Source organism: Quercus robur, chromosome 10 (genome assembly GCF_932294415.1).
Source record: "Quercus robur chromosome 10, dhQueRobu3.1, whole genome shotgun sequence".
NCBI lineage: Eukaryota > Viridiplantae > Streptophyta > Magnoliopsida > Fagales > Fagaceae > Quercus > Quercus robur.
In genome coordinates, this window is record NC_065543.1 from 35,104,508 (window position 1) to 35,116,033 (window position 11,526).

Here is an 11,526-nt window from a genome sequence, read left to right on the forward strand (position 1 = left end):
TCCAAGAGAGGAAACTTAGTCAAAAAATACTAACAGCAGCTCCGGCGGAAGCTGCAAACAGCCCCAGCAGAAGCTGTTTTGCAGAAATAGCTTTAGCGGAAGCTGTAGACAACTCCAGCAGAAGTAGAAATAGCTTTTACAGAAGCTGAAACAATTCCAGCACATTCTGCAGTAGCTCCAGCTGTGGTACCAAAAAAATCTCATAAAGCTTATCTCACCATCTTTAGTCAAATTATGAATTTAATGCCAAATACTTTCCTCCAAGCAAATGATATCATTTAGATGACATCATCCAGCTATAACAGCTGTGCAACCTTAAAGTCTCAAACTTTCTTCTTTTGGCCAAAAAATAAAAGACCACTTACTTTGTCAACGATTTTTCCTGATTTGCTAAGTTTCCCTTCAACTAGTTCTGATTTGGTTACATAGCTTGACTCTATATAAAGAGGACCAAGCTACAAACTAAAGGACCCCCCCCCTCTCTAATCTCCTCTCTGATCTCCCTCTCTGATCCTCTCTCTCAGATTCATCCCTCTCTCACCCTCTTATGTAGAAACTTGATTCACCTTGCTGTAAAATACACATTTTCACACTTCTCCAGTGGAGTCGCCAGAATGTCGGGGGCCTTTTTTTGCGTGTAGTCACGTGCCTTTAGAGGTGTGGCTTTGCTAGGCCTAGATTTGTTTTGGGAAGGTCAACTCGGAACTCGATATTGGGCCGCATAGACCAATGGCTACCGGTGTATTTTTAAACCTATAAAATAGATAAAATCCAAAGGCTTAGCATAATGATAATGGTTGAAATAAATAAATAATATGCTTAGCATAATAGTTTTGATTAAATGGTGAGTTGATACGTTATTATTATGTATATTGAGTGATGTCAAATATTAGAAAATAATTAATTAGGTGTCAAATGTCCAACAAATGGGATGAGTCCAATAGTCCATATCTAGTTGTGGTTCATGGTTCATATTCATCATAATAAGGTATGTCTAGTAATGGTTTATGTCCAAGTAATATAAACCATTTGGACATATACCACCAATGGACATATATTACTTGGACATAAATCATTGCTAGACATACCTTATTATGATGAACATGAATCATGAACATCAACTAGACATGGACTATTGGACTCATCTCATTTGTTGGACATTTGACACCTAATTAATTATTTTCTAATATTGGACATCACTTAATATACATAATAATAACGTATCAACTCACCATTTAATCAAAACTATTATGTTAAGCATATTATTTATTTATTTCAACCATTATCATTATGCTAAGCCTTTAGATTTTATCTATTTTGTAGACTTAAAAATACACCGATAATCATCCGTCTATGCGATCCAATATCAAGTTCCGAGTTAACCTCCTCAAAACAAATCTGAGCCTAACAAAACCACACCTCCAAAAACATATAGATACGCGCAAAAAAATACCCCCAATAACTACTAAATATAAAATAAATAGCGTCGGTATAAATTTACATTTCGGTCCATTTGAGATAAAAATTGGGTAAGTTTTTCACCTTTCCTGATATGCATAAACCGACGTGAATGCTTTTTCTATTACACACTTTACAACTCGACAAGCTTAGAACTAGTGCGTAACGATGCAGACACGTAACAAGTGTTGAACACATGGCTGCATCGTACCGGGTGTAGTGCACACGAAACTAGACCCAATCCGTGTCTACCTTAACAAAGACACATAGGGACTCCAAAAAATCCAATAAGCAGTCGCTTCTCTCAGTCACTTCACCTGCCTCCTCGTTCTACCCGCCAAAAATGTACTCCAATACCAACATATTTAATTCTCTCATATTAATTATCTTTTTGACAAAAAAAATTTCTCTCTGTATAATCTTTTTATATATATAATAATCCCACAAAATTTAACTGAGTCCAACTGCCCCACTCAGTGTCTCATTCGTTCTACTTGGACCTTAGTTGGGATCCCACCAAACATCAATGGCTGCTGTTGCTGTTTCTTCTTCACAAACTGAGACAAAGAGTAAGAACAAGGCCAAGGCCAAGGCCAAGCCTACGACAAAGAAATCTCTTGGTGTCCGTTTCATCAGAGGCCGACTCTACGATCCTCAGAATGGCAAAAGTTGTCACCAGGTTCAGTGCTTTACTCTTTCGCATTCTTCTCCAAAACCCAACAAAGAAATCAGTTTTCTTTGCTTACTTTTTTTTTTTTTTTTTTTTTGGATTTGATCCTAATGTAATGTAGGATTAGAGACAGTGGGGTGTAGATAAAAAGGACTTTTAGGATTCAGCATGTGGGGTGTTTCTTTTTTGTTTCCTGCATTTTTTCTAGAATGAGTCTTTGAAGTGATCGATTGTAAAAATGTTGCAGTGCCGGCAAAAGACTTTGGATTTTGTTGCATCATGCAAAAATAAAAGTGAGAACAAGCAATGTACCTTCCATTTCTGTCACAAATGCCTCTTAAACAGGTCTGCTCTATTGTTTCATGATAAATTCTCTTTCTTCTGTTCTGTTTCTGCACAGAGTTCCTTTTTCAGTTGGGTTTGTTGTTTGATTATGAGTTAGATACGGAGAAAAGGCAGAAGAAATGGCTGTGTTGGATGATTGGATGTGTCCGAAATGTAGGGGCATATGCAATTGCAGTTTCTGCATGTGAGTGCTTTTTTGTTTTTCTTTCTTGCTTAATCAAAGAGTACCCCACCTTGAAAGTTGCCTTCTTTTTGTGTGTGTGATTTTGGGTGTACTTGATGAACCCGGGACTCGAATTTTATAGGAAGAAGAGAGGCTACCATCCTACTGGGAGTCTTGTGCATACTGCAAAGGCCAAAGGGTTTTCTTCGGTTTTAGAAATGCTGCGTGTTGAGGGCTCTGAAACTTTGGATTCAGAAAAGAGTTTGAGTCAGGTCAGCAAAGCAAGTGCCTCATCGAAAAAACGAAAAGCTACCAATGAGGTATGTCAATGTTAAATTTTTATTTTTTGCATTATATATTATCTTTGGTTAAACCTCATTTGACAGTTTTGATTCGCAGAAAAGCTCAGGCCAATTGAGTTGTGTTTGTTAAATAGGTTCAAACTTATAGGTGATAACGGTCTTTTGAGTACCAAACGATGAATCATCCTAAATTTTATGTTTTGTTTTTTTTTTTTTTTTTCTGTTTTTTTTTATTAAAAAAAAAAAAAAAAAAAAAATCTCAAAACGAAACAGATGATTGGTTTGGGGCATCAAGTTGTTGGCCCTTGTTATCTGGACTCTGCACCTATATGTGTTTTCTGTTGCTTATGATTAAGCATTATCGACAGGAGTCAGTTATGGATTTGACAAGAGATTGCCGAAAGAGTAATGGTACTACTGGACAAAGTAATTCCAATTTCCAAGCTAAACCTCCAAAAATGAATGGCATTGGAATAGGAACTAATGGTAGCAAGCAGAGGAATTTGAGTAAAGACAGTGGTACTAAAAATTCATGCAATGGCAATGCGGATGGTGATTCACTTACTGAGAAGAGTAGTTCTAAGAGACATCAGAGTACTGAAGAGGCATCTGTGCAAAGAGAAAAAACATGCAGAAGGAATCATGATGGCCAGTTGAGTGAGATGAATGGTGACAGTAAGATTCCAAAGAAAATGTCCCGACAGTGTGTCAAAAAAGAAGAAAATAAAACTGAAGGGCCAAACAACAAGAAAATTGATAATGATTCAGCCAAGCACAAGCCAGTTAAAGAATTGCACAAGTGTAAGAGGAATATTGTGGAAGCCAACAGAATTGAAATCCCGCTGCCTCAGGGCATTGAATTAAACAGTGTTGCTGCCATTGACATACATGCCGATGATGTTGGACATGCCTTGCAATTCCTAGAATTTTGTGAAGCTTTTAGACAGGTAGATACAACATACCAATGATATATTATTAAATCAATAATAGAGTCAGTCAGTTAGAAGCTGAAACTGTGCAGGTTGTCGAGTTTGAAGTTGTCACTAATTTTCATTCTCTTTGTGATCCATTGGTCAAATGTTGCAAATGGCCTTGAAGTACCAACCTAAGGGCAATGGCGGTTTCATCTCACCAAGTTGTTTTTTCTTTCTTTTGGAGTATATTTTGTTGTTAATTCTTGATTATGATTTGAATTATAGTACTTCAGTTCACAGATTGCATTTTTAGAGATACAAAAACTCAAACTTTTTTTTAGATACTTTTCTCTTGCTCCCCACCTTTTATTTCCTTCTCTCTCTACATTGTAGTTCCTCTCTTGTTATTTGTGTGAATAATTGAAAATGTAAGAACTGAGTTATCTTTCTTGCAAAACTTAATCAAGATACTTTTTGTTATTTGTAGATTCTGATGTTTTAATTTTTGCATTGTATCAGGCCACAATAGTTCCTTTTACATCAATTTATATGACCAAAGATAGTGTACCTTTTAATTTAATACTGAGCATTATTTTCCTATGATCATGTTGATCTTTAGGTTCTCGATCTAAAGAAAGGACAGCCTGAACAATTACTCCGGGAAATAGCATGCGGACGACGTCAACGCCGAGCACAGGATTCTCCAATTGTTCGCTTTCATATACAGTTGCTCTCTATGATACAAAAGGACCCAGTAAAAGGGTGTGTATGTTTACTTAGATGCCAGCTTATTCAAGTCCTATTGTCTGTTAAATTGGTTTTGGTGGTCCTTAATTAAATTTTGGATGCAGATATCCATCCTTAAATCAAACTATAGCAGGAGAGTCTTGGTTGCAATCTCTTACCAAATACATCTCTGAAACCCAGTACTTGTCGGAAGAAATGCAGATGAATTCTTTTGATGTGAACAGTGATGGATATGATATATTAGACTCCTCTAAGAAGCTCAGAATTTTGAATTTTCTCTGTGACGAAGTTCTTGGCACTGAGTACGTGATAATATGCTGTGATAATTTCTTTAATATTATCGTTTATTTTGTCATATGCATATTCATTTTTATCTTCATTGTATTTTCTTTTGAAATTTATGCTTTAGTTAATGATTTTTGCATTCAGGGATTTTAGGAGTTGGATTGATGTACAAAACTCAGAAAGAGAGAAGAAAGCAAAGGAAAATGTTCTTGCTGAAAAAGAAAAAAGAGAAAAGGTCATCACATGAATTTAGCTAACTTTCTGCGATAGCAATTATATATCACAATTAATCTCTTCTAACTAACCTGCTTTGTATAGGTGAAAAATATTAAGAAAAAGCTTCAGGATGAGATGGCTGGAGCTATTCTCTTGAAAATGGGTACTCCCCTTTCCATTGCTGAGCATGAGGATCTTGTTTCAAAAATAAATTTGGAAGCGGCCCAAATTCTGGAAGAGACGCTAGAAGCAAGAGATGTGGTGTTTGACAGTATGTTTCTGGATCATCAATATCTCATAATTCTGAAAGAAGTTCATTTGAAGCAGCATAAAACAAATATCTTAATGAAGTTGAATTGATTGATATTTCAACTCATGGTTATCCACTGAACGTGCTAGTTTTCTCCTGATCAGTATGGTCTACAAGTGATTCTCAAAAAATAAGTATGGTCTACCAGTGTACGCTCTCACATGTAACAGTTTATTTATTTATTATTATTATTTTTTTGGGGGGGTGGGGGGTGTTGGGGGGGAGACGGCAAATGAATGGACAAAATGATAATATCTTCTCTTTTATTAGTAATTGCACTGCACCTAGTGGGTCTTGAACCCACAACCTCATCTTTTGTATTGTTCTTACAAGGAGAGGAGATGCCATGATAATATCTGTAAAGATCTTATGAACTTCTAAATGAATTTTGTTATTTAAATAGGGGGGAGAGGATAAAAATGAGTATGTTCTTACATTCCAATAAGCATTGAGATTAATCCTCTGGCCAACAATGTTCTATGAATATAAGTCCATATAATCTATAACTTTCAGAATGCTTGTGTTTGTGCTGCCATCATCATTGCATACAATTTTTCTTCCTTTTGGTACTAAAATGTATATATATTTTGCTTGTGTACAAATCAACTTTCATTTCCTTATTAAAATTTCTTCTTTAAATTGATGCCTAAAGAGGAGCAGCAATCAGATGCTGTTAGATCTGAGCCTATATTCTTGGATGAACATGGTCGCAAATTTTGGATATTGAGATGTTATTCTGAAAAAAGGGATATTCTGCTTCAAGGTCTGGTTACATTTATCATCCAAATTTCAAGTGGTTTTACTTAGATTTTAGATTGCAAATTTTAACTTTTCTTTTTCTTCCTACTGTAGATGTTCGAAGGGGTGATCTGATTTCTGTCCCAGAACGATGGTATAGCTATGATGTTGAACAGAAGGCAATTGTTATGGAATATATTTCATCTTTAAGGTGAAAAAAAAATATTTATTTAAGTTGTTTTCCTCACGTGTTTTACAGTTATATTAGAGAATTCATATTTGTTAAAGCTAATTGTCATGATTAGAGAGTACTTTTATGCGGAATGGACAAACTAGGGTCCTCTAGAATTTATAGGGTAACTCCATTGTGGAGTTTCTAAAATCTAATCCATCTTGTTTGAAATGAATGATTTTGCTACGTCATTAACAATTTAAATAGATATCAAAATAATGATAGTCTGTTTTTCAAATGCTGATAGCATAGTAAAATCTTATCCACTCATTTCAAAATGAATTGATAGGATTTTAGGAATTTAATGGTAGAGTTACCTTAGGTCCTTAGGAACTCTAAAGGATCTTAATTTAATAATACAGGTTAATTTTCTTTGTTTCATACAAGGGCATGCAACAAGGTTTTTCGGGTGTTAAAGATATCAAAGCAAATTCTATTTAAGGCTCTAGTCTATTATATAACTTGAATCCAAGTTCATTACATCAAATTCTACGAGGAGTTCAAGCAAAGTAATTATAGTCTTACTTGAAGTACAAGCAAACTAATCTTATTCTTACTTGTAATTCAAGTATTGTTCATTTAGGATTTAGCCTACTATAAATTTCCATAAATGGGTTCATTGTAATAATCAGAGCTTAATGGTAAAGATGTAGCTATCAAGCCCTTTCCATTGTGGAAGTATGTCTCTAAGGCCAAATCACGTTAATTCTTGCGTTCTTTCTCCCTTTTTCTCCCACCACCTTTATTTTCTTCTTCATATTTTTTTCATATCCATCAAGTTAGTTTTGCTCTCTTTCTACATGGTAATAGAGTTATGTTTTATTTTTCTAATATGGTATCAAAGCCAGTCCCATGTGACCTCCATTAATTATTTTGTAACATTCATTAATAATTTTATATTAATCCAAATCTTTAATTTCTGGATCTAAGCTTCTTCTCTTATCATCACTGCCAATAACTCTAAAGGATCTTTTTGAGTTATTCCCTACCGTGGACAGCATCGAGACAAACTCATATGCATCTTTTGGATATTTTCTTACTAAATGATCTTAGCAATTTCAACTTCATTCAATGGGCACATGTTTCTTTATTCTGAGCCTGGTTTTCGGCTTTCCTTCTAATAGTCCTCAACTATCTTGACTGAGTATCACCGGAACTAGTTGGTCGGTAACCTCATATATTGGCATTCTTTCTGGTCGTCAGTCTCTGTTATCTTCACATTGTGTTAGTTGGACCTCACCTCTAATCAATGGTCTTTATTTGTTTTTCTTTCTTTTCACATGTCTCTATCATCTTTAGACAGAATATTCCAGACTATGCCTTTGATCAGTAGCTTCTGCAGGAATGCCATGCACTGTGCTCAGCAATCAAGTCTCAATCATAGCATGCATCTAACCTTTATTCCAACCTTTTATCTACACTTCATTCTTTTATCTGCACTTCATTTAATTGAGTCCATTCTGGTCAATTGCGCATCCAATCTGGTTACACTTTCCCTCCAGGTCGCACTTCTTTCCAAACTCAAGTTGTTTTCAAGCTTCCACCTTTAGTTTGAGGGGGATGTTAAAGATATCAAGGCCCAATCCTGGTTAAGGCCCTAGGATGTTATAAAACCCTAATTTTGGTTCATTATATCTAATTCTACCTAGAGTGCAATTAAAGTAATTCTAATCTTTCTTGGAGTAAAAGCAAAGTAATTTTATTCCTATTTGTAGCTCAAGTATTGTTAGTCTAGAATTTAGCTTACTACAAATACCCATCAATAAATTCATTGTAATATATAAAGCTTAATAGTAAATATCTACGTCAAGAGCTTTTCACTATGGATGTAGTCCTTAAGGCCGGACTATGTTAATTCTATGTGTTCTATCTCTTTCTATTTCTCTCTCCAACTTCTCTATTTTCTTCTTCATATTTTTTCATATCCATCTATTTAGTTTTCTCTCTATCTATATGGTATCGGAGTTATGTTCTAATATGGTATCAAAGCTTAGTCAACTACACATCCAATCTGGTTATACTTTGCCTCAAGGTCTCACCTTCTTTCCAAACTCAAGTTGTCTTCCACCTTGAGTTTGAGGTGGATGTCAAAGATATCAAGCTCCCATCCCATTTATGGCCCTCATATGTTAAATAACTCTAATCCAGGTTCATTATATATGGTTCTACTTGGAGTGCAAGCAAAATAATTCATTATATATGTTAAACCTACTTGTAGTTCAAGTATTGTCTAGGATTTATCTTACTACAAATAACCATCAATGGGTCCATTGTAACACATAGATCTTATTAGTAAAGATGTATGCATTAAGGGCTTTGTGCTGTCAATGTAGGCCTCCAAGGCCAAACCATATTAATTCTTTGTGTTCTCTTTCTCTTCTTCTCTCTCGACATTTATTTTCTTCTTCATAGTTTATCATATCCATCAATTGAGTTTTGTTTTCCTTCTACATGGTATCAAGAGTGTGGTCAATTGCAAATTCCTTCTAGTTACGCTTTCCCTAAAGGTCTCACCTTCTTTCCAAACTCAAGTTGTCTTCAAGCTTCCACCCACCTTGAGTTTTACGGGGAATTGTTTTTTAGATAAAAAACATAACTTTATTGAAAAAAAGAAGAAGAAAAAAAAAGATAGCCCAAGTACACAATAGCCCAAGTATACTATGAGACCATCACAATGAAACTCTCAAAATTTCAATGATCAAATTGATCTAAAAGAGAAATAAAAGAAAATAAATGCAAAGATGACATCCAATCAAACAAAGATTTCGAAAAGAACAGCTTCAGATTGGGAATAGTCTGTCCACATATGATAAAGATATCAAGCTCCAATCCTAGTTAAAGCCCTAGTCTAATATATAACTCTAATCTAGGTTCATTATATCTATTTCTACTTGGAGGGAAAGCAAAGTAATTCTATTCTTACTTGAAGTACAAACAAAGTAATCTTATTCCTACTTGTAGTTCAAGTGTTATTAGTCTAGGATTTAGCCTACTACAAATACCCATCAATGTGTTCATTGTAATGCACAAAGCTTAATAGTAAAGAGGTAGCCATCAAGAGCTTTTCACTATGAATTTAGGCCTCTAAGGCCGAAAGCAACTTAGTTGGATAGGAATTTGGTACATAAATTCATGCCTAGGAGGGTTTCTATTATTTATTTGTTCACAAATATTAAATTGATCACTAAAGAAAACTTTGCTTGTGTCTATGCTTTTTTTCATATCTTTTTGTTCACAGCTAGTTCTAAGCCCAGAAAAAGGAATAGGCTTGCAGTAGGTTGGTGGCTAGACTAAAATTTAGTCACTCTATTTTCAAATGTAAAGAAAACATTGAACAATTTGTTATCTGAGGGTAGACAGGTTGTCAAATTGACGTGTCTATGTTTTAAGACCTCAAAATAAGACTCACTCCTGCCTTGACTGTGAAGATAACAAAAGGCAAAGTCAAATTTTGTTCTTTTATTTACAACCTGTTGAAATTTTTGAATCATATAATACAATATATATTCAGCATTACTATGTTGTCATAGATCTATCATCACCATTAGGAAATCAGATACACTTATTGAAAATCGATTTTGAAGATGCTTTCCCCTATTGATTTATTGTAGATTATCCTATATATGCATTAACTTTCTAGAGTCCAGACTGTACATCTAAGATTATTGAAATAGGATTTTATCAACCTATATAGGATTGATATAAGATACAAAATTAGACTAAGAGATAATTCAAAGTCAAAGCTAAACCTAGAAATAACTGTGGAGATAATACATAAAGAAGCCTAATCAAATCCCAAGATTGATTGAAATATGATGCACTGGGTATGATTTGTTGCATCCCACCCAAGAGTAAATTGGTATCCCTGCAACCCCCACCACCCCCCCCCACCCCCCCCCCCCCCCCCTAAAAAAAAAAAAAATATATATATATATATATATTAGTATCCCTGCATTCCATTTAAAAGTCACAATTTTTGGAAAATGTTTGACAGTTATTGCAGAAAACTTACTGATGAACTTGTTCATAAAATTTCAAACAACTCTGGGTTAGTCAAAATGCTTATTTTTCCATAACTTACTTCCCCCCACCCAAAAAGAGTAATGAAAGAAACTGCATGAGCAATTAAACATTTTCTTTACTTCCACTCTAATCCATTCTTGGCTTTTCTCTGCATATTGTTCCAAAATTTTGCAGAATCTTCTAGTTAATGCTGGTGTCTGAAACCTCATAAAATTATTCTCCAACTAAATTATAGGTTTTTGGTTATCTCCAAAACCCATTGTTTTATGTTTCAAGATTTGCTGAAATATGCTTAAGCCAAAACCTATCAAGCATGACTGAAATTAGGCCCATGGTTGGCCTCATTGCACCATCCTGGACTTCAATGTGTCATAATACTTACAAATGTTGCCTATCATTCTTATGAACTGACACCTTCTCTTGGTATCTTTTTGCAGGAAGTTAAAAAAATGACTGGAAATTGGTCTCAAGAATAATACCTTCTACCATGCCAAACATGTTTCAAGTCCTTTTTATGGGAGGGCAATTCCTTGTACATATTTTTGCCAGGAAACTTGTTGCTCACAGTAGTCCCTATGCCTCTTGATTGTACAGATGTGTAGATATAAATCTGAAAAAAGATCTTTTAGACCCTTTATGTTATGCAGCAGATTAATTAAGTTTAATCAATTAACCAAGTGTGTATTCAACATATGATCACAGGTTAAGTTGCACAAGGATGCAAAGCACCATATGTAAAACAATAAACAATAAAGCACATAATACAGAATATGGTGACCAAGTGCAAAACTGATGGAGAACTTCCAACGGAAAAACCATTAAGGGGGTTCCCAAACCTCCAGAAAGAGTTCATTAAATAGAATCGAAGTTGATAAACTAAGATAAACCCTTATCCCCAGACTCTACACCCATTAGACTACTTACTGACATGATTCTACAATCATCTCCAAGTTGTTTGGACTCTTCTATTTTGAACACCTTCCACAAACCACATATGTGGCTCTAAGGACCACCTTGAAGATTTTATCTCCATAGCAACACACTTGGATAGAGGCTTCAACTTTGACCTGCACTATGGCAGCAACAACACTGTAGAAGATAATCCTCTTCTCTTTGAACTCAC

General features: G+C 34.9%; 1 protein-coding gene across 2 annotated transcripts; it reads left to right on the top strand.

Annotated features, from left to right (window-relative positions):
- The first annotated feature begins 1,790 nt into the window (after positions 1–1,790).
- LOC126703192 (uncharacterized) lies at positions 1,791–11,095 on the top strand. Of its 2 annotated transcripts, none has more exons than XM_050402142.1 (12): positions 1,791–2,137; positions 2,376–2,473; positions 2,571–2,657; positions 2,779–2,956; positions 3,295–3,885; positions 4,472–4,614; positions 4,704–4,901; positions 5,029–5,119; positions 5,203–5,371; positions 6,063–6,173; positions 6,263–6,359; positions 10,841–11,095. In XM_050402142.1, the coding sequence occupies exons 1-12, from the start codon at positions 1,985–1,987 to the stop codon at positions 10,854–10,856; spliced, it is 1,932 nt and encodes a 643-aa protein (XP_050258099.1). In that variant the 5' UTR covers positions 1,791–1,984; the 3' UTR covers positions 10,857–11,095. The 2 variants fall into 2 exon arrangements, with proteins under 2 accessions (XP_050258099.1, XP_050258100.1); XM_050402143.1 differs by having other exon boundaries at positions 1,793–2,137; positions 3,307–3,885.
- The last annotated feature ends 431 nt before the right edge of the window (positions 11,096–11,526 follow it).

Bases quoted from the DNA above. Each gene is read 5' to 3' on its own strand.
- LOC126703192 (XM_050402142.1), top strand. From the start codon at position 1,985: ATGGCTGCTGTTGCTGTTTCTTCTTCACAAACTGAGACAAAGAGTAAG. The intron at 3,886-4,471 runs GTAGATACAACA...GTTGATCTTTAG, and splicing joins TTTGTGAAGCTTTTAGACAG to GTTCTCGATCTAAAGAAAGG. The intron at 5,120-5,202 runs GTCATCACATGA...TGCTTTGTATAG, and splicing joins AAAAAGAAAAAAGAGAAAAG to GTGAAAAATATTAAGAAAAA.